The following is a 26,265-nucleotide window of genomic DNA, read 5'->3' on the forward strand; positions in this document are numbered from 1 at the left end:
AGACAGCCCAAGCAGTTGCACAGTATACCTCACTTCTGAAGGAGCTTCCTGACCCTACTTATCTATGACCTTAGTTCCTGGATCTTACCTTGTTTCTAGTTCCTACCCTGGATCTTTCCTTAGCCTTGTCTCCAGTCCTTGCTTCAGCCTTATTCCTGCTTCCTGTCTGATCTTCAGTTCCTGCCCTGGATCCTGGCTCTCAGCCTTGTTCTCCACTTCTGACCTAGCCTGATTTCTGTTTCTGCAAAGCTGCCATAAGTATCTTGGATTTCCTAGCTCCTGGTATCTGGCACAGTCCTGGTCATGATTCCAGGTTCCCAGCCTCCGGTGCGGTTCCTGCCTTTATACCCTTTGATTCCTGATTCTAGTTTCTTCTCCAATTTAGGCTGAAAGTCTAACTACCCTTCTTACTGCCTAACAGGTTCAAACGTTATCATTAAGGTCCTGTAAAGTTTTTTGGTTACAAACTATTGTTTTTAGGTGCTTGTTCTTCTTTTACATGATATGTCATATCATTTTCTTGAGGTCTGGATACAAGAAGATCAGAATGCAGGTTTTTCATTTAACTTTTAAAGGGTTGCTTTTGCAAGTGTTTTTGCACATGAGCAAACTTAAACCTGTAGGTACTCCCACTGAAATCTTAAATCTTGAAAGCATAAAGCGCAAAGGGCAATGAAGAACAAGCGTAAAGTTTTAGAGAGAGCTAATAAATCTAAGAATACTTAAATGTTAACAGGACAAATTGGTGATGAGGATCTGATTCATAATCAGATTGAAGTCCATAAGAGCTCTTCTGTTGAATTCAGTGAGGTATGAAGGCTGTCATTATTCCCTGGACAGGTTGCTGATGCCTTATGGGCCTTTGAAAGCAAGTGATTTATTCTCATATTGAATATTTGTGGGGGGAGATGGGAGAGGAAAAGGAGGAGTCCAGCCATATCACTAGATAATTAGAAAGTTCAGCAGGAGGTCCCACATTTTCATAGTGCCAGGATTTCCCCACATCTGTGCAGAAGGCAACTGAGAAATGTAAAGATTTGTAATGGCAACATTTGTTCTGAAAGGCAAAATGCAAGGAACAACAAGTGACTAATGTACCATATCACCGAAAGGGCTGACAACTCAGAGTCTCAGGTTAAGCAACCTACCAAAAAAACAGATTAGCATGAGAAAAGCAAAGGAAGAACATATTGTAAAATAATAAATTCATTAAACGCTTGGAGTAGACTTGATCAGAATATTTTTTACAATAATTTACTTTTTCACCATAACTAGAACATTTGAAGATGTAACAATTTTGTTGGGATTTTGAGAGAGAAATTTCTGAGATCAAGATTTCACTGATCAGAGACAGAGAGGGAGTGCTCATGTAGCGGAGGGTCGGGGGGAGATGAATTAGTAACCTGATCTTTTATCTGAAAATGTATATTTCAAAACAATTCAGTCATGGGAAAACATTAAAATAATTTTACTTTCGTACCAATGTTCAGTCATTTTTTTTAATTGACAACCAAACAAATTTGGTGTCATCTGGCTGGTTCTAGCTTGTAGGGAAAAAATGTAAGCAACAAAAAACAAAGTGGGTACTACTACATGAAGGATATAATGGAGAGTAAATAGAATTTATAAGTATATATGGGGAGTTAAGGACCCTCTATGCCAAGGTCCTTTTGGCTTTTTTCCTCTTAATGAAAAGATATTTTTGAACAACAGTATCCTGTTAATGCATATGGGATATCCCACCATAAAGCACTAAAAGGCACCTGTAAATTAGGTAAATTAGTTGAGGATCACTTGACCTCACCAAGCTACCTCTAGATAAGACCCTAAGAATTACAATACTGAGTCAAACCAAAAGTCTATCTAGCCTAGCATCCTGTCTCCCATAGCAGTGGCATAATGAGGGCAGAGTGAACAGAGCAACCACCCTGGGTACTGAACTGGGTGTAGGAGGGTGGAAAAAAGCCGCTGTTCTTGGCAGCCATGTAACTGCAGCTATGACTGTGATGATCCAACAACCAAAAGTCAGTGCTGTTGCTGTACCTCTGGCATAGATTCATAGATGTTAGGGTCGGAAGGGACCTCAATAGATCATCGAGTCTGACCCCCTGCATAAGCAGGAAAGAGTGCTGGGTCTAGATGACCCCAGCTAGATGCCTATCTAACCTCCTCTTGAAGACCCCCAGGGTAGGGGAGAGCACCACCTCCCTTGGGAGCCCATTCCAGACCTTGGCCACTCGAACTGGGAAGAAGTTCTTCCTAATGTCCAATCTAAATCTGCTCTCTGCTAGCTTGTGGCCATTGTTTCTTGTGACCCCCGGGGGCGCCTTGGTGAATAAATACTCACCAATTCCCTTCTGTGCCCCCGTGATGAACTTATAGGCAGCCACAAGGTCGCCTCTCAACCTTCTCTTGCGGAGGCTGAAAAGGTCCAGGTTCTCTAGTCTCTCCTCGTAGGGCTTGGTCTGCAGGCCCTTAACCATACGAGTGGCCCTTCTCTGGACTCTCTCCAGGTTATCTGCATCCCTCTTGAAGTGCGGCACCCAGAATTGCACACAGTACTCCAACTGCGGTCTGACCAGCGCCCGATAGAGGGGAAGTATCACCTCCTTGGATCTATTCGTCATGCATCTGCTGATGCACAATAAAGTGCCATTGGCTTTTTTGATCGCTTTGTCACACTGCCAACTCATGTTCATCTTGGAGTCCACTAGGACTCCAAGGTCCCTTTCCACTTCCGTGCCACCCAGCAGGTCATTCCCTAGGCTGTAGGTGTGCTGGACATTTTTCCTCCCTAGGTGCAGCACTTTGCATTTCTCCTTGTTGAACTGCATCCTGTTGTTTTCTGCCCACTTGTCCAACCTGTCCAGGTCTGCTTGCAGCTGTTCCCTGCCCTCTGGTGTGTCCACTTCTCCCCATAGCTTTGTGTCATCTGCAAACTTGGACAGAGTACATTTCACTCCCTCGTCCAAGTCACTGATGAAGATATTAAAGAGTATCGGTTCAAGGACCGAGCCCTGTGGGACCCCACTGCCCACACCCTTCTAGGTCGAGACCGACCCATCCACCACGACTCTCTGGGTGCGACCCTCTAGCCAATTCGCCACCCACTGGACTGTGTAGTCATCCAAGTCACAGCCTCTTAACTTGTTCACCAGTATGGGGTGGGATACCGTATCGAAGGCCTTCCTGAAGTCTAAGTACACAACATCCACCCCTCCTCCTGTGTCCAGGCGTTTCGTAACCTGGTCATAAAAATAGACTAGATTAGTCAGGCACGATCTGCCTGCTATGAACCTGTGCTGGTTTCCCCTCAGCATAATTTGTCCTGCCGGGCTCTCGCAAATGTGAGCCTTGATAATTTTTTCAAAGATTTTGCCGAGGATAGAGGTGAGACTGACTGGCCTATAGTTGCCCAGGTCCTCCTTCCTCTTCTTCTTGAAAATGGGGACCACATTGGCCCTTTTCCAGTCCTCCGGGACTTGGCCCGTGCACCACGAGCGTTCAAATATTCCCGCCAGTGGCTCTGCTATGATGTCGGCCAGTGCCTTCAGCACCCTCGGATGGAGCTCATCCGGGCCTGCCGACTTAAAGGCATCCAGTTCTTCCAAGTGACTCTGCACCATCTCAGGGTCTACGCATGGTAGTCTGGCGCCTTGCTGCTGCCTCTCTACAACCCCAGTGTGAGATTTGTTGTGCCCCTCGCTTAGCAACACTGAGGCAAAGAACTCGTTGAGGAGTTCAGCTTTGTCCCCCCTGTCTGTCACCAATTGTTTCTGCCCATTTAGCAGGGGTCCTGTTCCTCCTTGGGCCTTCCTTTTACTCCCCATGTATCTAAAAAAACAATTTCTTGTTGTCCTTTACTTGGGATGCCATCCTCAGCTCCATGGTAGCTTTGGCCTGTCTAACTGCCTCCCTACAATTGCGAGCAGAGGAGGTATATTCGTCTTTGTTGATTTCTCCCTGTTTCCACTTTTTATGTGCTCCCCTTTTGGCCCTTAGGCTGCCCTGGATTTCTGTGGTCAGCCAAGGAAGCCTCCTGGCCCCTTTCCCTCTTTTCCCTTGCATCGAGATCGTCTTGCTTTGTGCCCGAAGGATCATTTCCTTAAGGCACAGCCACCCTTCTTGGGCTCCCATCACTTCAAAACTCCTACTCTGCAGTGCGTTTTTGACTAATCGTCTGAGTACATTGAAATCAGCTTTCCTAAAGTCTAGCACTTTCACCCTACTAGTTACCTTTATTCACTCGACGTTTTATAAAGAATTCTATTATCAGGTGATCACTGTCCCCCAGATGGCTATCGATCTGTAGATCCCCTACCATGTCATCCCCTGTTGTCAATATCAGATCCAGTATGGCATTCCCCCTAGTGGGACCATGTACCTCCTGTGTCAGGTGGAGGTCCTGTACACAAGTTAGAAACCTGCATGAACGGTGGGACTTTGCCGTCTGCATCTCCCAGCAGATGTTTGGGTAGTTTAGGTCCCCCATGACTACCACCTCTTTAGCTTTTATGGTCTCCGAGAGCTGCCTTAGGCATCTAGCTGTGTCCCTACGCTGCTGGTCAGTAGAGTGGATATTTTTGAGTATGAGTATAAGAAACAGGGTACAATGAAAAACATCCTGTTTCAATGGGTTAAAAACATTAGTTATGCATTGTGTAAGAAAATACTTCCCTTTGTTTTAAACCTGATGTCTGATAATATTATTAGTAAAAATTGCAGGTACTTTGTTTCAATGAGGATTTTTCAGTGATATAAAAAAATATGTTAATTTTCTCAGTGTTTAAAAAAATAAACAACTTATTTTTGCACCAAATTCATGGACTTTGCATTGAAAGTAGAATTCCATTTTTAGTTAATGCCTGTGGGTCAGAGGATATTATTTTGGACTCTCTATTTGTGTACATAGCACACCTCCTGCTGGTCAGAGAAGGAGGTATGTGGCCAAAGGTGGTATTTATCTCCTAGATAATCTTTTAGTTAATTATTATTTTCTCAATAACTTAAGTCTGGCTTACCCACATTTTGGTCAGTTTAATTATTTCAGTAGTAGGTGTGCTACTTGGTATTTTTTTAATAGAAAGAGATTGTTAGTTTCTTCATTGGGCTTTTATTCAGTGGTGAACCTATACGGGTACCACCTGGTAATGTAGACACTGTTTATATCACTGTAGCATAATTTTACAACCGAAATAACCTTCACTTCAAATAGTGTTCATATGTGAAACGTGTGCACTTGTGTAGCTGTACCAGTGACTGAAATCCTGGGGTCGATATAACATGAATATAGCATTCAAATCACAAAAATCATAGAATCACAGAATCATAGAAAATTAGGGTTGGAAGGGACCTCAGGAGGTCATCTAATCTAACTCCCCGCTCAAAGCAGGACCAGCCCCAACCAGATCATTCCAGAGAGGATGGAACCTCTCTTGCTGCAACTTGAGACCGTTGCTCCTTGTTCTGTCATCAGCCACCACTGAGAACAGTCTAGCTCCATCCTCTTTGCAACAGCACTTCAGGTAGTTAAATGCTGCTACCAAATCCCCCCTCAGTCTTCTCTTCTGCAAACTAAATAAACCCAGCTCTCAGCCTCTCATAGGTCACATGCCCCAGCCCCCAAACCATTTTCATTGCTCTCTGCTGTACTGCTGGAGGGATCCCCCAGCTACCAGGGTGCCGGGGCCAGGGACATGTGTCTGTAGCCCCCTGCCCATGGCAGGAGGCGACTGCTGCTGCAGCAGTGAAGCCCAGATCTCCCCCCTGCCACAGGCTCGGGGTGGGGGGAATTGCTCACTGCTGCAGCACACAGTCCTGGGGGACAGGGGAACCCGTGCCCCCCACATCTGTCTGCAGTGCCCTGTCCCGCTCCCTGCTGAGGCCCTGCAGCTGCACATTGTGGCCCTGGGCCCTAAGCACTGCTCAGCTGGGCAGCAGTCCTAGCCCTACCCAACTCTCTCCCTCCTTCCTTAAGGGGGCCTTAATCTGCCCCCCCCCCCCCCAGTTTACCTGTGGAAGCTGCCCTCCAGGCTGCCTGGGGCCATGTGCATATACATGAACATGACTCCACCTGCCTGACCGCCCTCCTCCCACACCCTCCCAACCCATCGCAGACTGGAAATCTGCCAGCTTTCAGGGAGCTCATTGCAAAATTTGTGGGTTTCTCCAGTAAAAGGAGAAATCTGTGTTTGCCTCCGGTAAAAAATCCGCAGTTTATTCCATTTTTCCATGGGAAATGGAAAACCCGGATCCCTGCTAATTACCTTCTTCTCCTCCAAGTGCTTAGAAACAGATTCTTTGAGGACCTGCTTTGGTGTCTGGTTCCTTTCCCCCTTTGTCCTTTTGCTCCCAGCAAACTGCTTGCAAACTATCCTGTTTGCTTCTCCCTCTTCAATGCTCCCATGGTCACTGGAAGTGCCTCCATATATACCTCTCTTGGGCCTAGGTTGGCTAGTACATCAACTAATACTAGCTGATACATTAACTGCCCCTGGTGCTTGATACATATGCATTTGAGAGGAACAGGCTTACTTATAGATAGGGACCTACCTAAGTCATGGTAAGTAAAAGGGATTTTTGTGGGCCGCTCATGGTGTGCAGAGATGATTTTGCAGCCTTTTGTGGCCTGCCCACTCCTTGCCACTCATTGGTCAAGGAGCCCTGGTGGCCCTACGCCTCGCCACTGATTGACTGAGGGCTGTCTGTCATGTGGCCCCATCCCTCACTACTGATTGCAGAAAGGGGTGGAACAATGCAACAGGCAGCCTTCTCATCCAATCAGTGAGGGGGGTGGGGGTGGCTGCAATCTTGGCGGATCACCTTTTAGTTCCTAAGCTTTGAAAGGTCCATGTTTCTATTTATTTTTACTTATGTATTTATAATCTTTTACTGATTGATTTCCATTCTGTAGACTAGCTTCTATCTACAGATATCAGTAATTTTACATTTGTTGTTGGCCTTCTAAAGTGGAGGGGATGAGGGAATACCGTCTGAGGAAGAAAAATAATCCTTTTTTGTTCAGGATCCTTGGTAGTTTGATATCTATGTAAATTACTTATGGTTTAGGACTTTGTGATGATGCTTTGGATAGTGAATCTGTACTGCAAAGTAACTCATGTCTAGAGATACAGTTCAAAACAAGTCTATACCTAGATCTGATTTTTTTTTTTCCATATTCTTTAAAAAAAAAAAATTCAAATTGTAGGAAGTGGGAAAGAAACCTCACGATCAGGAGAGTCCATATGGCCCTTGACAATTATACTTGGTGTTCTGCTTTACTATACTGTTTGTCTGCTGGATTCAAAGATTAAAGCCATGGACTCAGGCTCCATGCCAAGATCAAATTAGTGTTCCTAAGCTTTTTATTTTAAGCTGCTTCTCTTAGAAATGACACATTGAAGTAAGTCAGTTGATTGGAAAACTTGGTGAGGTATTTGTATTTCATATCCTTTCCCACTTTTCTGTAGTATTTATTTCTCTTACATTTTCATGGATATCGAATCAAATAACTTGGATAGACCTACAGTATACATTATTTTAAGATCTATTTTATATGCATATTTCTCCATATTGCAGATTACACAAATAAGTATGTATTTAATAAGGGAATTATATGTGACAATTGGTGAGAAGTTCAAAACCTCATCATTTCTCTTATATTCTAATGTAATAATGCAGGTGTGCTCAGGGCAAAACCATCCCACAGAGCTATGCCATCTGGCCTGTTGTGATCTTCACAAGTTAGGAAATTTGGTGATGGGAGGAGAGGTAGAAGTTCTGCGCGGCCTTATTTAGTCTGCAAACTAAATAAGCCCAGTTCCCTCAACCTCACCTCAGAAGTCATGTGCCTCAGCCCCCTAACCATTTTTGTTGCCTTCTGCTGCACTCTCTTCAATTTGTTGACATACTTTCTATAGGGGAGAGGGAGGCAGCAAAACTGGACACAGTATTCCCGATCACCAGTGCTGAATACAGGGGAATAATTACTTCCCTTGATCTGCTGAACATGTTCCTACTAATACAGCCCAGTATGCTGTTAGTCTTCTTGCAACAAGGGCACACTGTTGACTCCTGTTCAGCTTATTGTCCACTGTAACCCCCAGGTCCTTTTCTGCAGAGCTGCTGCTTAGCCAGTTGGGTCCAAACCTTTTCCCCTTGCTCACTTTCTTCCCAAATTGTTCTGCTGGTGCAGTAGTCTGGGAACTGACCTTGCCTGTGAAGGCCAAGGTAAAAAAGGCATTGAGTACTTCAGCCTTTTCCTCCTAATCTATCACTAGTTTGCCTCCCCCATTCAGTAAGGAACCCACATTTTCCCTGACCTTGCTCTTATTACTGACATACATGTAGAAACCCTTCATGTTACCCTTCACAATCTTTTTTAGCTGCAACTCCAGTTGCACTTTGAACTTCCTGATTTCATCCCTGCATGCCCAAACAATGTTCTCATACTTCTCTCTAGTCATCTCTCCAAGCTTCCACTTCTTGTAAATTTCCTTTTTGTCCTTAAGCTCTCTGGAGAGTTCTTTGCTAAGCCAAGCTGTTTCCTGCCCTATTTGTTATTCTCTCTGCATGTGGAGATGGTTTGTTCATGCACCCTCAGTAAAGCATAGGAATAATAATATATAATAATAATAATATGGCTTTTGATTCCTCAAGCACAGAACCTGGAGAGACAAGGTAGGGATGAGGCGATACTGGTATAGGACTGACAGAAAAGATGAGCTCAGATGTGAGACTAGCACATGTGTCAGATGACCTGGGTGCATGGGGACACTGCTGGAATCTAACTCCAGAGCTCAGTGAGTGAAGAGCTGTGGGTCTGTAATGTTACGGGTGTGTCTTATTTTCAAGCTTAATGCAATTTGGATCTAATTATCTTAGGCACTGGGCTGCATGACCTTGACCTATCCAACCAACTGTCTCAGTTCAAGCTCCCAAAATCACTGTTTTGGATTTTTTTTCAGTGGACCTAATGTAGTACCACTTTAGCTTTTGTTCAGTTGATCTCTTTTAGATTTTACTCCAGCAGAAAAAAAACAGTAGTTGGCCGACCAAAGTGAAATACCTGGAAATAAATTCTAAGAATAGTTTTTGTAAGGGCATAGCAGGAAGCATAATTGTAGAACCCAGTATCAGATCCCATTGTTTCATATTGCTGATGAGCTGGCAAGTAGTAAGCTTAGTTCCTTGCACTCTCTTACTATGGAGCCCCGATCAGTTGATCAGAGCTCCCAGCTGTGGGAGTTCATGCTTCTAGGAGCTCTGATCAGTTGACCAGGCTCTTAGTTGTGAGATCATATGGTGTCCCCCCCCCCTTTTTTTGGGGAGCCATTGAAAGGCTCCAGAGGCTGGGAGCATTTGCCATGCATTCAATTAAAGTCATGGTAAGAACCAGTCACAAAGTTTTTACATATATTTTGTGTAATGATTTTGTAGCTTATTCCTCATTTTAGCATGCCATTAATTGAATGAATGTCAAGCCAGGTCACTACCTAAGACATAATTAACCAGTTATTCACATCTTAAGTGTAATGTCCATGAGGGGCCTAAGTAAATTATAGATGTGTACACAATATGAAAACTCAAATCCCAAACTTATCTGTATTGTCTTGGTTTAGTTAAGATATATTACATTAGAGAGTCATGGTTCTTCAATTGATTTTATTTGGTTTTCTGAATAAGCCTCTACAGCCCACAGATATTTCTATCACAAACAACTCACAGTGCCTTGCAACTGTATATACCATATAAGTTATCTTGTCAGACTTTTGTCATGAGCTTCCTTGTCAGAGCTCAGGAGTGAAGAAATAAGTTACCAATAAGATCATTACTTAACATCTTCTCATCTTGAACACTAATGGAGTGAATTCTAATTAAAGAAGGTCTTATATGTTCAAACTAATCCTAAGAAAGCTAGGCATTTTAAAACTTATTGAAGTGAGAGCATATATAGCAAATCAGCAATATGCTTACATTCACACTGCAATACTACAAAAGTAAAACTGCTTATCTGTGAAAATCAGAATATACCATGTACCTCAAAGGCTGTCCAAATGGTGGCCTATGAGTGACATGTGGTTCACAGTGGGTTAAGTTGGGACCTTCCAGGCTTCGACCCAGCCACTGCACTCCCTATAGCTCCTTCTGCTATGGTGGAAGGAGTTTACAGGTTCCCTTGACTTCTGGTTGTGCATGGCATGAGAGAGAGCCAAGCTGCCCATGTGGCAATAGATGGGCCAGGTTGTTCAAGCTGCACCACCAAGAGAGAGGCTATACTGCCTAAGCAGTGTGTGCAGCTGAGAGACTTGCACTATTCCCTATGCATGTTCAGCAAGCAGAGTGAAGAGCTAGGCTGCCCACTCTGCCTGCATAGTAGAGAAGGTGGAGGAGGGAGCAGATCTAAGCTAGTTGCATGGTGGGGGGCTCATGCAGTATGCCCTCCCTGCTTGCAGTCCAGAAGTTGGACCGCCGTGATGTACATTATACACTGAAATTGAATTACCACAGAACAGTTCAGAGTAAAGCTTACAAATGATGGCTTACAAATAGGGGACCAAATTTAGTCTTAGTGGAAGCCAATACCTCTCTACTAACTTTGATGGTGCAGTCAGCTGCTTACATTTTGTCTAAATATGGTCCAAAGTTCCTTATATGGGATATTATACATGCCACCTTCAAACTCTGAGAAATAAAAGACTAAGAGTTGGTGCACAGTTACCACCTCTGCCTCACCTAATAAGTTAGTTATACCCTAAATAACACATTTAAAAATATTTAGAAAAATAATTTAAAAAAATAGTGTTGCAAGCTTCCTGCTCAAAGAAATTTTATATCATGCTGAAAGGCCTTGGGGAAGACAGTTTAATTAAAAATTAACTTTTTCTGTCACTGCTGAGTCCTCCAAAGACTAACAGCCGCTAGTTTTCTAATCCAAACATGACATGCCACCATTTTTTTTCTTATATTCTGTGTGCCCTAGAGGAGTGATTTTGTATGTCTCACAAGGAAACTGAGTGGAACAGATCATGTTGGTGCACCCATCAAGCTGCACTGTAGTTTTTGTTGAGTTTAATTGACTATCAGGGAGTGGTGATTCTGCAAGCAGTAGGTGTTTGCCAACAAATGTTCTTGATCCTAGATCTCTGTTTAATTTGAAATTCCAGTCACATTATGAATCATTAACTTCTTAATATGATAAGCTACTTTCATATATTCTATTAGCATTTGTCCTTTAACAACTCAGCAATGCTTAAAGTGATAACAAATTACTGCATCCATTGTAATTCCCTTTTTAATCTTACACACAAAGTCCTCTAGGTCTTTATTATAATAATAGTTTCACCTTTTTCAAAGGATATGCACACTAAAATGGGTCAGTGCCTCACAGAGCAAATTATCTCCTATTTTCATCACTGTGGACCTCACTAATCTGAATGAGAAATTGTGGCATGATCCATCTTTCAGACAGACATGGAATTAGGGCATTTGCAGCATCTGGCCTCCACTGTTTACTGCGAGATGACTGACTGACTGACATGAATTGATGTTCCATCTACTACTACAGATTTCTGATATGTAAATGGAAAATATGCAATCATTGATCATAAAGGTGGAAGCTACATTATGTACTTGGACTACACAATAGCCAAACAGAGCTATGTGTTAAAGCAAAAAGCATTACTCTGTGTGGTTACAACTACTGTTGATGTTCATTAAACATAGATAAGGAAATGAAACAATTGGAAACAGATTAATTAGGTCCCAATTAGTCCACAGAGGATAGTGTTTCTGGTTAATATGTTTGCAGTTTTAAATTTATAATTGTAAGATTATTTTCTAAGTATTTTATTATTACTTTGAAGCCTTTAGCACATGATTGTGCCAATATAGTTAATAATTATGCACCTGTTATTGGGACTATGCTATGCCTTTTCTAAGCATTACTAGCAAATTGCCCATCAAGAATGATGTGGGAAGAGGGGGACAGAGGCCTGTGTCCTGTTCCCCCTCCACCTTGGGCTGGGGCTGGAGCTGCTGCCCCCCGCCACTTCGGGCCATGGCTGGGGCTGGGGCAAGGGCCATTCCATCCCTCCTTCTGCTGCTTTGGGCTGGAGCCAGGGCTGCTCCCTGCCCCCACCCCCCCGCCCCGCCGCTTCGGGCTGGGTTTGGGGTCTTTCCTCCAACCCCTCTGCTGCTTCGGGCTGGGGTTGGGGCTGGTGCCTGGGTCATTCCCTGCCTTCCCCTGCAGCTTTGGGCCAGGGCTGTTCTCCACCCTTCTCCTCCCCTCCCCTGGCTTCAGGGCAGGGCTGGGGCCTGGGCTATTCCCCACCTCCCCCCACCACTTTGGGTTTGGGTCAGGGCCGCTCTCTGCCTCCCTCCTGCTGCTTCGGGCTGGGGCCGAGACAACCAATCAGAGTGCAAATAAAGCTTTATGGACAGATGGACAGTCAGACTAAGGCTTTTATAATATTAGAATGATTGAATTCTTTGTCCTGTATGTGCACGCACTCAAAAAAGTAAACTGCTGATGAAATGTCAGGATTACACAATCAACATCAGGAAATTTACCAGTGTGACTACTAGGCCTAGAAACAGTTTCTCTAAAAAAAACCCCCAAAAAACAAGTCTCATAAAATCATGATTGACACTAGAAATTGTATGAAAAAACGATGAAGTCAAAATAGTTGGTAACTATGGAAAAGTAAGAGCACAGGGGTGGAGTCCAAGCTCTTCACAGGTGACCTCACTGGCACAGCTCACCCTACTGTTGAATGGTATCTCTGCCCCCATGTTAATACAATCATGAGTGGACCCAGCATTTTGTGAACGGGGTGCAGAGGCTGCACCCTTGCTCACAGACAGACAGACAGATCATGTTGCAGGCTTAGGAGCAGGGACTTAAAAGCAGTTAAGAATCCTGTTCCCCTCCATCCATGATCCCTATTCTCCTTATCCCCTTCCTCCCCCTCTGTCCTCAGCACCCCACCTGGATTTGCCCCTGTAGACAATACATAGGGATACTGATGAATACATGTAAACAAGGAGCTGCCAAAGTTTAGAAAGTTCATATGCTGTGGCTGGCACAATCTGAATATAGTTATGAAGACATTTGTACCACTGGTGGCTGGAGCCCTTCTATAGATTGCACGCTGTAAATCCCTGTCACTGTTCCTAATATCTAAACACTCTTCCTTTATTCCTTTTCTTAATGCTGAAGAAGTGAAGAAACAAAAAGAATTGTTAAATATTCAGGATTACTTAAAGGCTAGTCACAATAAACAAATGAAACTCTTAATATGGTAAGTATTGATTGCTGAGAGAAATGAATTAACATACTCTGTATTTTAATAATGCTTTAGAACTAAGGATCTCAAAACACTTTTAAATATTTTAAAATTTAAACAGTAACCCTTTGGGAGAAGTAAGTATTATTTCCTTTTTATGTAAAACTGTAGCCACGCAGAAGATTAAAAGAGAACATTTTCTAGTTGCCTAAAATTTAGCTACCCAAGTCAATATTTACCATGAGCTCCAATCCAGCAATTAAATTCAGGGGAAGAGACTTTTTTATGAACCTGAAGTTTGTGCGATAAAATTCATTCAGAGTGTAAGGTTGTCTTTGCACAGATCCGACTGCAGGACATGAGCTCTTAAGCCTTTGACTGCAATCTGATATTCAGCTGAGCTGTAGGCTCACATTTCTGTTTTGCTCAAGGTGTTCAGAGGTTTTTAGCAGCTCTGATAAAATACTTATTATGTGGTTTGTTTATGCATTTAGAGTAAACTTTTCAAACATTTGAAAAGCTTGGTGTGCTGTGTGACTTAAGTGACTTTCTTGTGCTGGGTCCAGGAAGATAGCCTAGATCTGACTTCAGGCTTGTACCCTAGCCCAGTGTTTCCTAACCGGTGTGCCGTGGCATAAAAGTGTGCCGTTAGAAATGAACCAATGTGCCACAGAATTTTGCCATGGCAATTACAATAGGTATGAGGATGAGGAATGCCTTAACAGGTGTGCCGTGGAAAATTATTACTAATGTAAGTGTGCCTTGAACTAGAAAAAGTTGAAAAACACTTCCCTACCCTCACAAGATCACCTTTCCTCCCAAAGTAAATGATTTTCCTTTTTACGAGCAGAATAAAGTTAGGTGAAATAAGAGACTTAATGACAATAATCAAACACTTAAAGTCCAAGAATAATTTTCTCAATTTTTCAACTTTGAAGACCACAGGAATAAAGCGAAGAGTATGGCCATGGTTTTGCACTCTGGTTGATTAAGTCCATTGCTCATAAAATTAGACACGATCAAAAAATAATTACTCTCTTTTATTAAGATACCTACTTCTCCCTCCGTTTATGATTCTAGTACAGCTTTCTAGATTTTAGTAGTTCACTAAGTTTAATAACATCAACTTCATTGAGCTGGAAAAGAATATGCAGTAGAAGTAAAACCGTACTCATGCTAGGTATAATGTTTTGTTTAGAACTAAATATTATCTTACATATCCCAATTTAGGAATAATAACTATTATTTTGCCCTTTTCTTTGGGAAAAATGCTTGTCCTAATTATTTAAGTGATAGTTACAGTGCACAGTCAGGGGAAGTGACAAAAAAAAACAACCCACGTGAAGAAAACAAGCTTTCTTGTGCCACTGAAAAACTCCAAGAACATACAACAGTGACTGTGTGAAATATTTGCACAATCTTAGCTCGCATACCTGTCAATAATCATTATATTGGAAGGTTTAATATAAAAATAAAAAAATCATTTGTATAAAGTGGCTACAAGTTGGACTTTTAAGATAGGTGCATACATTTGTTGCACAGTTCTATAGTGTATATATTAGATGATTACACACACATGAACACCCACACACACTCTAGATATTCTTAAAAGACAATTGTTCATAAAATAGTGATTGTATGTGCTGAAGGACACACAGGCTGGATCCAGATATGCAGGTTTGCAGTACTGCAAACCACACATGTTGCATGTCAAACTGTGTGACATTACTAATTAGCAGCTCTTGGGCAAAATCTGCTCCCGGGATTTCCTGGTAGGAAAAAAAACCCTGGGTAAAAAAGCAGCAGAAAGTATGACAAAATGCTGTGTGCTGGGACAAATGCAGAGATGGGAGAGCAGGTAGCCTTGAGCTGCCTGCTCCTCCATCTCCATGCGCTGCAGACCCCCCACACTGAGGCACCCTGAGGTGCTTCAGGACTGGCTGGGGCACAGTGTGTCTTGGGACAGGGGACCAGGCAACTCCCTGGCTGGATGCTACCCTGTCTCCACATGCCTCAGCATGGGCTCTCCTGCAGAGCTCCTGTGCTGAGGCATACAGAAACTTATCTCGAGGCACACTGCACCCTGGCCAGCCTCAGAGCAGCTGCCTGGGGTGCAGTGTGACTCGAGATGGGGAAGCAGCCAGCCCAGGGACCTGCCTGCTCCCCTGTCTTGAGACACACTGCACCCCAGCCAGCTGTTCCATGGCTGGTTGGGGCTCAGTGTGCCTCAAGACAGGGGCTGCATCTGCCTCAGTGTGGGGGCTCTGCGGCAGAGCCCTTGTGCTGAGGCACACAGAGACAGGGGAGCAGACAGCCCATGGGTTCCTGCTCCCTGGTCTTGAGGCATACTGCACCCCAGGCAGCTGTGGTGCAGTTGGCTGGGGCACAGTGTGCCTCAGTACAGGGGCTTTGCACCACACAGAGATGGGTGAGCAGGCAGCCCTGGGCTGACTGCTCCCCCATCTCCATGTGCCTCTCTGGCTGGCTGAGGCACAGGATGCAACAGTGTGAGGGCTGCGTACTGGCTAGGCCCATGCTGAAGCACCCTGTGCCCCAGCCAGCCCCTCCTGCAGCACATGCAGCAGTGGGACAATGTGTCCTGCTGCAAACCACACGAGCATGCACTGCAGCACAAAGTAGCTGTGCAAATTTGTGCCGCTACTATTTGTGCTGCTGCAAATGCATGCCCCTGCTCTTGTGGATGTGGCCATTGAGGGCTAAATAAGGTGTGAGAACCTGTTTATGTTTAATGCCACTATAATTTAATTTAATCAACCTCACTGGATCTCATCCTGATTTACTTTAAGGTCAGAAATGTATCCACAAACAAATTTGAAATGAATCCTTGAAAAGCTCTTGGAGGGCTGGTTAATTCATCTGATAGACATAATGGGTTCAGAAGGTTCCACTCCTGCAGTGATTAACCTTGGGTGGTATTAAATGCAAGTGGTACTGATAACTTTCAAATACCCTATGTCAGTGGCAACCTTTTCCAGCTGTAGGTCAGTCTGACCCACCTTGGGGCAGAGGCAGGCAGGCAGGTAGGTGTTAGGACCTGCCCATGGCCACCGCCTCTCCTTTCAGCAGCATGGTGAGATGTCCTACCCAAAGCCTTCCTCTGCTGAACACTGTGAAAGCCTCATCTTTGAGGGCTGGGTCCAAGGGCTCTGCAGGCCATTTCTGGCCCATGGGCCATAGGTTGCTAACCTTGGCCCTATTGTGAAGTGGCTGATTTAAATCCAGCTGTTCAGTCTAGTTTCTAAAAACTTCACATAAGCAAGAATGTATTGGTAGGTAGAAACCAACAGCTGAATGGGCATGATGACTGAACTTCCCATTCCTACCTAGGCTCCTTTGAGAGAGGATAGAGATGCAACTTCAGTAAGGTGTTAACCAGATTTGTGAATGAACAGAAAACTTGTGCCTTTATAAACAGGCAATTTGGTATCTTTCATGAGTATAATATTTACCTTTAAAAAGCAAGCCAACAAAAATCTGTAATGATAATATTCTAAATAAATGATCCAATACACAATTATGGAGTTTTCTCATCTAAGTAGATATACCTAGAAATGCAATAAGAATTGCTCTGAAAACTAATAACAATAATTTAAAAATATCTGAGCTCAACTGTACACCCTGCGCATGTATGTGGTTCCAATTGGAGTCAGTGTAAGTTGCTTATTAGGAACTGTGTATTCAGGCCCAAGTGTCAGTTAATGCTAAATGTTGATGAGTGATCAAATGCTGAGAAGTGTGAGCATCTCCACAGAAGCGTTGCATCTTCTAAGTGCTCTGTATGTTGACAAATAAGGAAAGGTAGACTCAAAGGTCAGATATAAGGAAAAACAAAACAAAATAAACGTCTATAGTATATTTTTATAGATGGCAATCTCTTTATTGAATTGAAACTCAAAAAGGAATCCTACAGAAAGTGAAAACTTGGTCATAGTATTAGGGAAGAGTATAAGAGTATCATGTAGGTATGAAGGGAATAAATTAGAAAAACCAAGACACAATTTGAAATGCAGCTGGCAAGGGACATGAAAGGCAATAAAAAGGGATTATACAAATATGTCAAAAGTAAGAGGAAGACCAGAAAAACCATATATCCCTTATGCAATGCAGAAGGCAATCTAGTTACAGATAATGCAGAGAAGCCTGAAGTATTTGATGCCTTTTTTTACTTCAGCCTTCACAAATAGGGGCAGCTACCAGATGACAAATTCAGTTGGTAACAAAGATGGGGAAGGAGATAAATAACCTAGGGCAGCGGTGACTCCACTGGCTATTTTGGTTTAAATAACCACTGGCAGTGGTGACTCCACTGGCATATTTTGACTCCATGGGCTAGGTGAATGGCATGGGGCGGGTATGCAAGCTAGATTGGAGCATGCGTGTTGGGATTGGGCCTGATGCTGCACGTGCATGGTGGGATCAGACCCCCTGGGCTTTACACTGCCTCTGCTTTGCACGAACCCTCTGGGGACCCATGCTGCCTCTGCCCAGTCCTGCATGCTGGGCCAGGCTCCAGGGCACTATGCCACCTCCACCCAGCACAATACACTAGGATTGGGCCCCATGCTGTCCTGCACACATGATTTAGCATGTAGGGACATGGTTTGTGGGGATCCCTGTGTACTCTGCAAGCTGCAGGTTGAGCACACTTGGCCTAGAATAGAAGAAGAACAGGTAAGGGATTACTTAGAGAAACTAGATGATTTCATGCCAGCAGAGCCAGATGGAATGCACGCTAGGGTACTGAAGAAATTGGCTGAAGTAATTTCAGATCCGTTAACTATTTTTTTGAGTGCTTGTAAAGGTCAAGCAAGTTCCTGCATGATTGGAAAAGGGCAACTATAGTGCCCAACTTTAAGAAAGGGAAGGAGGATCTAGGGAATTTTAGATCAGTCAGCTTGACCTTGATACCTGGAAACATTATTGAGCAGGTCCTCAAGGAATCTTGTGTGAAGCACCTAGAGAAATACCCAGCATAGATGCATCAAGAGCAAATCATGCCTGACCAACATGATTTGCATCTATGATAAGGTGACAGGCTGTCTGGATGAGGGAGAGCAATGTTATATCTTGACTTTACCAGTATTTTTGACGTTGTCTCCCAAGACCTTCTTATTAACAAGCTAAGGTAACACAGCATAGATGAAAGTACTGTACGGTGGATAGATAACTGATTGGATCATCATACTCAATGTAGTTAGCAATGGCTCAAAATCCATGGGGGAAGAAGTATCAAGCAGGGTTCCCCAGTGGTTCCTACTGGGCTGATTTTGTTTAATATCTTCATTAATTATTTGGAAGATGGGATTGAATTCACACTTAGCAAATGTGCAGATGACACCCAGTTGGGTGGAGTTGCAGATACTGCACAGGTTAGGGCTAGGATCCAGAATAACCTGGATAGACTGAAGAAATGGTCCGCAATCAATGAGATGTGATTCAACAAGGACAAGTGCAAAGTTCTTCCTTTGGGATTGAATGACTGCATGCACAACTATAGACCAGGGTTTATTAGTTAGGCTGTAGTACCACAGAGAAGGACCTGGGGGTCATAGGCCGTGGAATGGGGTGGGCCATCCAGGCCATGGCCCGACCAACTTTTAGCACATTAATTTAGCTAGCTATGCTGTTTAAAAAAAAAAAATAGCTGTACAGTTTTAACCGGAATGACAATTGTGCATTTGTGGGTTATATAAATGAACATGCTAAAAGTTGGTCGGGCCATGGCTCCAGTGGCCCACTCCATTCTGCAGCCTATGATGGGGGTTATGATGGACAGTAAGATGAATATGAGCCAACAGTGTGCTCTTGTTGCAACAAAAGCCAACAGCATTCTGAGTTGTATTCACAGGAGTGTTACGTGCAAATCAAGGGAAGTGATTTTTCTGCTCTATTCAGCACTGATCGAGTACTGTGTCATCTGGAGTACTATGCCCAGTTTTGGGCCCTATACTTCAAAAAGCATATGAACAGTTTGGAAAGAGTTGAACACAGAGAAAAAACATTATTAGGGGCCACACAGGCATTGCTTATGAGGAAAGGCTGAAAGAACTAGTGTTATTTAGTCTGGAGAACAGAAGACTGAAGGGGGATATAGTGGAGATTACTAGACAGAAGATTATAGAGAGGGCAGAGGTACACAATTCTCTGCAGCCATAGAGGACAAGACTAAGATTAATGGCCTCGCATTTCATCTGAGGAAATTTAGGCTGGAGATTAGGAGGAACTTTCTGACTATGAGGCTAGTCGAGCATTGCAACAGGCTACCTAGAGAAACCGTGGAATCTCCATCCTCGAAAGTTTTCACAAACAGGTTACACAAACACTTGGTTGGGATAGGTTAGTTGTGGATGATCCTACCTTCAGTAGGGGACTGGACTGTGTATGACCTTGTGAGGTCCCTTTCAAACCTACTTTTCTATGAAGCCTCCTTAAATTCATTTGATAGGCTGTATTACATATCTCTTATAAATTCCAATGGTTTCCTCTGTATAACCATTGAAGTAGTAGCAGAAATGTTAGGAGCCCAATTTGCTGCCTTTAAAGTCAATGAGAGTTTTGCCATTCACTTAAATGCGAGTAATTAGCACAGTCTGGCTAATTGTTGTTTTTAATTAGAATCCTAAAACCTATACATGGAAATAATGAAATATTACATTTTGTTTTTAAGAATGCATGTCAAAGAAAATTGTTAATTATGTTTCAATAATGGAAAATTGTATAATTCCTCAGAAGGAAATTATATGATTAATTACCTCATGTTAGTAGTTTACAGATCTCTACCTGAGTGTACAGCTTTAAATAATGTGGGTCTCTAAATTAGTAAGTGCATCATATGTTTGATGCCAGTATGGACAATATGGACAGAAACATATTAAAATACAGTATCTCAGACCGCAATGTAATGCTTCAGTCAATAGTTAATGCTATAAGAATTACCTATTATTAGACTGGAAAATAACAGATGCACCCTGGTTTCCAAGGATCATTCCCAATGTACTGACATGAGCCACAGCAATACAAGGGAAGAACAGAGTGATCCTATATCACCGCATGATAGTAACACCTTTGTTCATTCCCAGTATCCAGGACCACTCTCTCTGAACAACATTCTTAGGATACCAGTTCCCAAACTGTAAAGTAAAATAAATCATTGCAACTAACCTCCGCTACTGGAGACTTGAGACTGCAAGTTAACAGCATTTGTCTCAGGCCTTCTTATTCAAAGATAACAGGATAAGGGTCAAATGCCCTCAATGTTTCTTTCTAAAACTAATGCAGCCCTCTCTGCAGTCATTTTGGGAACCAGTGTTTCACCCCTCAGTTCCCTTCAGATCAGTCCTATAGAAATTTTTGAGGGAAGGCGAAAAGACTCAATTAAAACCAAAACCCAAGCCTAGTACCTTCACTTATATTATGTAGCGCGGAAAACTAAATCAGTGTGTAAGGATTGTTTTGGGTTGTGGTTGTGAAAGTTGTTGTCCTTTGCTTGTATTAAAGCAGACCAAAGTTATTTCTCAGGCAATGTAGGAGGAAATGCAGAATGACCAGTGTGGGAGCAGGAATGACAACTACATTCATCACTGGTCTCTGATGAGAGTGTTAGTAGTATTTATTTACCATGTGGATAACTTAAATGAATCTGTGTACAATGAGCTGGTGTTATGCTTGCAACCCTCCCTTAACTCACTGGAAGGCCAACGTTGGCACCAAAGCAAACTTCTGCATTGTAGAGAATCAACTGCTCAAAACCAATGAAAGGGGGGAAAGGCTAAGCACAAATAAACTGGTATTATCTGTTGGGTAACAATGAGCAGTTCCCCGGAAATCCTCATTAATGAGCAATATACCCTAACTGATTTTGCTTTTGGAATTGAAAGTCAATTAGTTAGTGTTGTACTGTTGCAGCCAAAAGTGGCTTCTCAGGATGTTATGTTATGTAAATTGATGTTAGAGTATAAAAATACAAAAACTTAGTTCCTGTTCCTGAATAGGATATTTCATAATAATAATGAAAGTACCAAGTGAGTAATGTAAAGCCTATATGCAACTGGTCCCAGCCTGTATTGACTTCAGTTATGCCTAAATTTGATCCCCTATTTTTAAGGAGTAACAGTTAAGGGCTTCATGTTATAATTATATTTCTGAAACATTACAAATGCATCAGTCAGGAACAACACTCATTTGATATATTTGTAAACATTGTGCTAGAAACATACCGACTACTGCGCTAGTATTGTAAACACAATTAAAAATGACTTCATCTTCTGAGCCACTAAGGCTAATATAAGCCATGTCATTGGTTCTATTTTTAAAATACTTAAGGTGCCATAATATCTTAATAATTTTTAGGATTTTAATTTAATTTTCTCATTAACGTGCACTCTATTTGGAAATAATTGTGAAATATTCCTTTTAAAGGACATTTTTATCCATTATTCAAATATTTTCTTTTAGTGTAATTGTGTTGCTTTGGCCAAATCAGAAATGTACATGGTTTCTTTGCTTCATTTTTACAAATGCCCTGTGTCCACTGTGCCTGCAAAACATTGTCTTTAGCATTTGGGGATATAAAAGTTGTAATTAAACTACATAAGTCTTGAGTATCCAACATAGTAGTGGGACATGCATTGTTTAGTAGATTTGTAAAATATTAGCCAAGAGGTAATCCGAACCTATGTTGCCTCTACGTACAATTTTTATGTTGTGTAGAGAAGGGAAATTGATGTAAGAGCTTAATTTGAAGGAGACCTTTAAGGTTGAGCTTTGTCTTTCTTTTCTTTTTTCTTGGCGTAAGCTATTTTTATCCTAAAAATGATGCCAGATTTTGATTTTGAAAATATTGTATTGTTCATAATCAAACATTGGATCAATAAAATAATAAAAGCAAAAACCTAAAACCTAAAGTTGGAATTTATCCTGACAGATTGTATAACTGGGGGAGAAACTTCATTATTACAAAACATGAGAAAAAGCCATTGTTACAGGATGCAGTGAATACTATTTCTCGTTTCAGTTTCTAGTTGTTACATAACAGTGACCACATGAGATGCTGTTGCCTCCAGGGTGCCTGGGACCCTGGGCAGGGGGGTTGGGACCCTGTGGGGGATAGGGGCTGTGGCTCTCCAGGGGGGAGCTGGGACGCTGGGTGGGCAGGGGCATTCCATGTGCTGGGGGGCCTGCACCCTGTGGGGGGCCAGGGGACCCACCCCTCCTGAGCAGCCCCCACACAAGGTCTTCCACACCCACAGTGCCCCCAGCAATTGCCCCAGTCCTACCCACAGACCAACCCACATCCTGCCACATCCACCCACCTGACTTCCCCCATACCCCTTATCATTCCCTTCCTGCAAACACCACATCCCCCCCATCACACACCCATCATGTATGAAGAAAACCAAAAGCACACATCAACACATATAGGTATTTAGAATTTATTTTTTCATGATAATAGAGACACTGGTTGGCTTCCAAATTGCTTTAACATTGTAAATATACCAATAGTTACCCAATTTATCACTCTCTCTCTCTCTAGATATGTGTGTGTATGTATAGAGTGGTTTTTTGTTTTAAATGTGGAAGAACATGGATTTTGGGGTATTTTAAAAAATGGATTTGGGATGCTGCTGCAACAGTCCAGCTGGCACAAGGGGTAGTGTCCCCAGGTATCAATTGGCTGGGCTCCAGAAGTTCCAGAAAGCGAGTAGCCCCAAGCTGCTTACCAGGGCAGCTTTTTGTATGGATGGGGCCAGGACAGGGCAGCTTTTTATACTGCTGGGGACAGCACAGGTGTTGGCCCTGCCTCTAGCTCCCACTGATCCGGGAGGAGCCAGGCAGGGTTATTTTGCCCCAAGTGGCACAATTTGCTCCACACCAAAGTGCATGTTTGAGCCTGTGCACTGAAGCAAAAAGCCCGGGCTCAAATTTGCACCGCTTCTATTTGAGCTGCTGCAAGCGCACATGCTTGCATGTGTGGACACGCCCTTAGAGTTCATAAATAGCTATCCAACCCTGATCCTGGATGCTGAATACTCAGACCTCCCATTACAGCTAACCAAATCACAGGATCTTAGCCCTATCAGAACCTGACTGAAGGTGAAATCTACTCCACCTGGATAAAGCTCTAGCATTCAGGCATTTTGCAGACAGAGTGAGGAAAGACTGGAGTTTTAAAATATCACCATACCTTCAGATTTTGATATCTGGCCATTTGCTCTCCTACCACTGTAACTTTATCAAATATATATGCTCTCTCACAAGAAACGTCACATACTCTTTTTTCCTGCACATAATGGAGAAGTCTGATGATTTGTACTCTGAAGCTGTAGCATTTTGTAAAGACAGGGTGAATCTACATGTTTATTAATGCACCCTAATTACTGCACATTTAGTTTAGTACTTGTTTAATGAAGTACTGACTAAATGCACAGTACTAGATTTACTCTGCAGTAGCACCAGCGCAGTTTTTTGTGACACTTACTGCACATTAGCTTAATAACACTGCGCAGTAGGCTGTTAGCATGGTTTTTAACTGCCATGCTATTGCACAGTGTTATTAGGCTAATATGCAGTAAGCATCTTGTATAGATGCACCCACAGAGGATGAATATATAGATTTTTTTCTGAAGAACTGTGTTCTGCTAAATCAGGATGATGATACAGGTTTCTTTAGATGAGGTTCCTCTTATTTCAGCTGGAAATATGGGTTGTTAGTATGTTCAGAGAATAGTTCATGTTTGAAAAACAAGTAGTTGCCAGTATGTGTGTTGTCACTTAAATGTGCATGAATCAGTTTTTCCTATATATATTCTCATGTTATTTTTTACAGGTGAAATCTGCGCTTTTAAAATTCATGGGCAGGAAATGCCCTTTGAAGCTGTTGTGCTAAACAAGACATCTGGAGAAGGTCGTCTTCGAGCAAAACGTCCAATTGACTGTGAACTGCAGAAGGAGTACACATTCATCATCCAGGCTTATGACTGTGGAGCAGGACCTAGCGGAACAAACTGGAAGAAATCTCATAAGTGAGTGACAATGAGAAAAGAAAAGATTGACTGGGGCATGTATTTACAGTGTGATGCAGTTCAGGTTGAAGAGCTTATTTTGATGTTATCAATAAGAAGCAAATGAAAACAAAATACTATCACCGGAATTGAATGCCCATTTTTAGTGCCTTTTCTTTATGAACATATGTTACTCTCTCCAGCATCAGTTTGATGTACTGGACTGTGTATTAAGCTAAGCATTTAAATATTTGCAATAGCACTGGTGATTAAATGGACTATAGCATTTTATTTTTTTTAATTGTGAAACCAAAATATGTTGTCTCTTGATTCTGCTCATTTCAAATGGTGAAAAAAAATCTTCTTCAGGAGGGGAAAATAGCTATCAGTGTTGGGTTTTTTTTGCTTCTTTTCCTGTGTATGCTGCAGCAACTCTTCCTTTGCACTAGGTTTTTGTTAGATCCAAGCCTGACTAGGTCAGCACTTGGATAGGAAATCTCCACAAATTCAGATGCTGTTGGAGGTGATATTGAGGGTCAGCAAGCGGCTCTCTTGACTGAATTAATATGGAGCCAGTGTCTCAGCATGCAGTTAAGGACACAATGCTGCTTTTTTCATCTGATACTTGTCCTTAAAGATGAAGTATACCTGAGAGGAGAGAGGAAAACTGTCATATCAAGTGTTCAACCTGCTGTCTGATCCATTTAACTAAGCCAGTTATTGCAAGCTTTTGTTTATATAGGCTGCTCAGTAATTTTTATATTATAGAATATATTCTGGCCTGCACTGTTATCTATTTTAAACGAAAATCTAGAATGGGGTGAGCAAAATGTGGCCTGCAGGCTAGATCTGGCCTGTCAACTGACTGGATCCAGCCCATGGATTGCCCAGTGGTGCTCTGCCTGAGGCTGAGCCCCAGCCCTACCTTCTCTGGCTGGGGGAGCCCGCACCATACTCCTGCCTGCATCTGTGAGCCTGGGCCTGGACCAGCATATGCAGCTTCTGGTGGGGCTGTTCCCAATGCTGCTCTGCTCTCCTCACCTCCAGCGGGAGCCACCCAATTGAAGTTTCCCCTCTGCCCACCCTCCCAAGTGGGGCCTCAGTGGCAGGAGGAGGAGTTACCATTGGAGGCAAGGGGTGCACAACAGCCCTGCCAGCCTGGGCCCAGCCAGCAGATGCAGCTTCCGGTGGAGCTGTTCCTGGTGTGGCTAAGGCCAGCCAGGTGCTGCTCTGATCCCCACGCCTCTAGCAGGAGCTCTTCTTCCCATTCCTGCCCCTGCTGCATCACTCTAGGCAGGCGGGGAGGGGTTGCTTCAGCAAGGTGGCTCCCACTGGAGGTGAGGGGAGCAGAGCAGCATCTGGCTGATTGCAGTTGCACTGGCAACAGCCCTGCCAGAAGCTATGCTCCCAGTGTGGGGGGACTCAGCTAGGTGGTTCCTGCCTCACCATGTGGGGCTCTGCTTTTTCCATCCCACTCGGAGTGGCACAGCAGGGGCAGGGAGGAGGAGTGGGTGCTGGTGGCGAGAGAAGCAGAACAGCTCTGCAAGCCTGGGCTTCAGCACATTCAGATTCTGGCAGGGCTGTTCTTGATGTGGCTGCAGCCAGCTAGGTGCTCTTCTGTTCCCCATGCCTCCAGTGGTGGCTCCTCCGACCTCTCATGTCCCTGCTGCACCACTCCGGGTGGGTGAGGAAGCTTCAACAGGGTTGCTCCCACTGGAGGTGAGGGGAGCAGAGCAGCACCCAGCTGGGTGCGGCTGCACTACGCTGGCTGGGGCCGGGGCTGGGGCTAGGTCAGTGGGTGTGTGCTGGAGTGTGGTGTGGGCTGGAGTGCTGTGTGGGCTGCCCCTGGTGGGGCTGATCCCTGTGAAGAGTGCCATGGGAGCAGCTGCAGACCACACCACCTAGGCCAGTTATGCTGCACACACACTCTGCCTCCCCCTTCTTCCCCTTGCCCCTTG

General features: G+C 43.4%; 1 protein-coding gene across 4 annotated transcripts in view; it reads left to right on the forward strand.

Annotated features, from left to right (window-relative positions):
* The window catches only part of CLSTN2 (calsyntenin 2), an 846,150-nt gene that overhangs the window by 617,043 nt on the left and 202,842 nt on the right, over positions 1-26,265 (forward strand). For all 4 annotated transcript variants that reach the window (XM_019478714.2, XM_019478713.2, XM_059730939.1 and 1 more), the window contains one exon: positions 24,133-24,328. In XM_019478714.2, the coding sequence (XP_019334259.1) occupies positions 24,133-24,328 (196 nt within the window). The remainder of the gene's footprint in view (positions 1-24,132; positions 24,329-26,265) is intronic.

This window comes from Alligator mississippiensis, chromosome 7 (assembly GCF_030867095.1).
Source record: "Alligator mississippiensis isolate rAllMis1 chromosome 7, rAllMis1, whole genome shotgun sequence".
NCBI lineage: Eukaryota > Metazoa > Chordata > Crocodylia > Alligatoridae > Alligator > Alligator mississippiensis.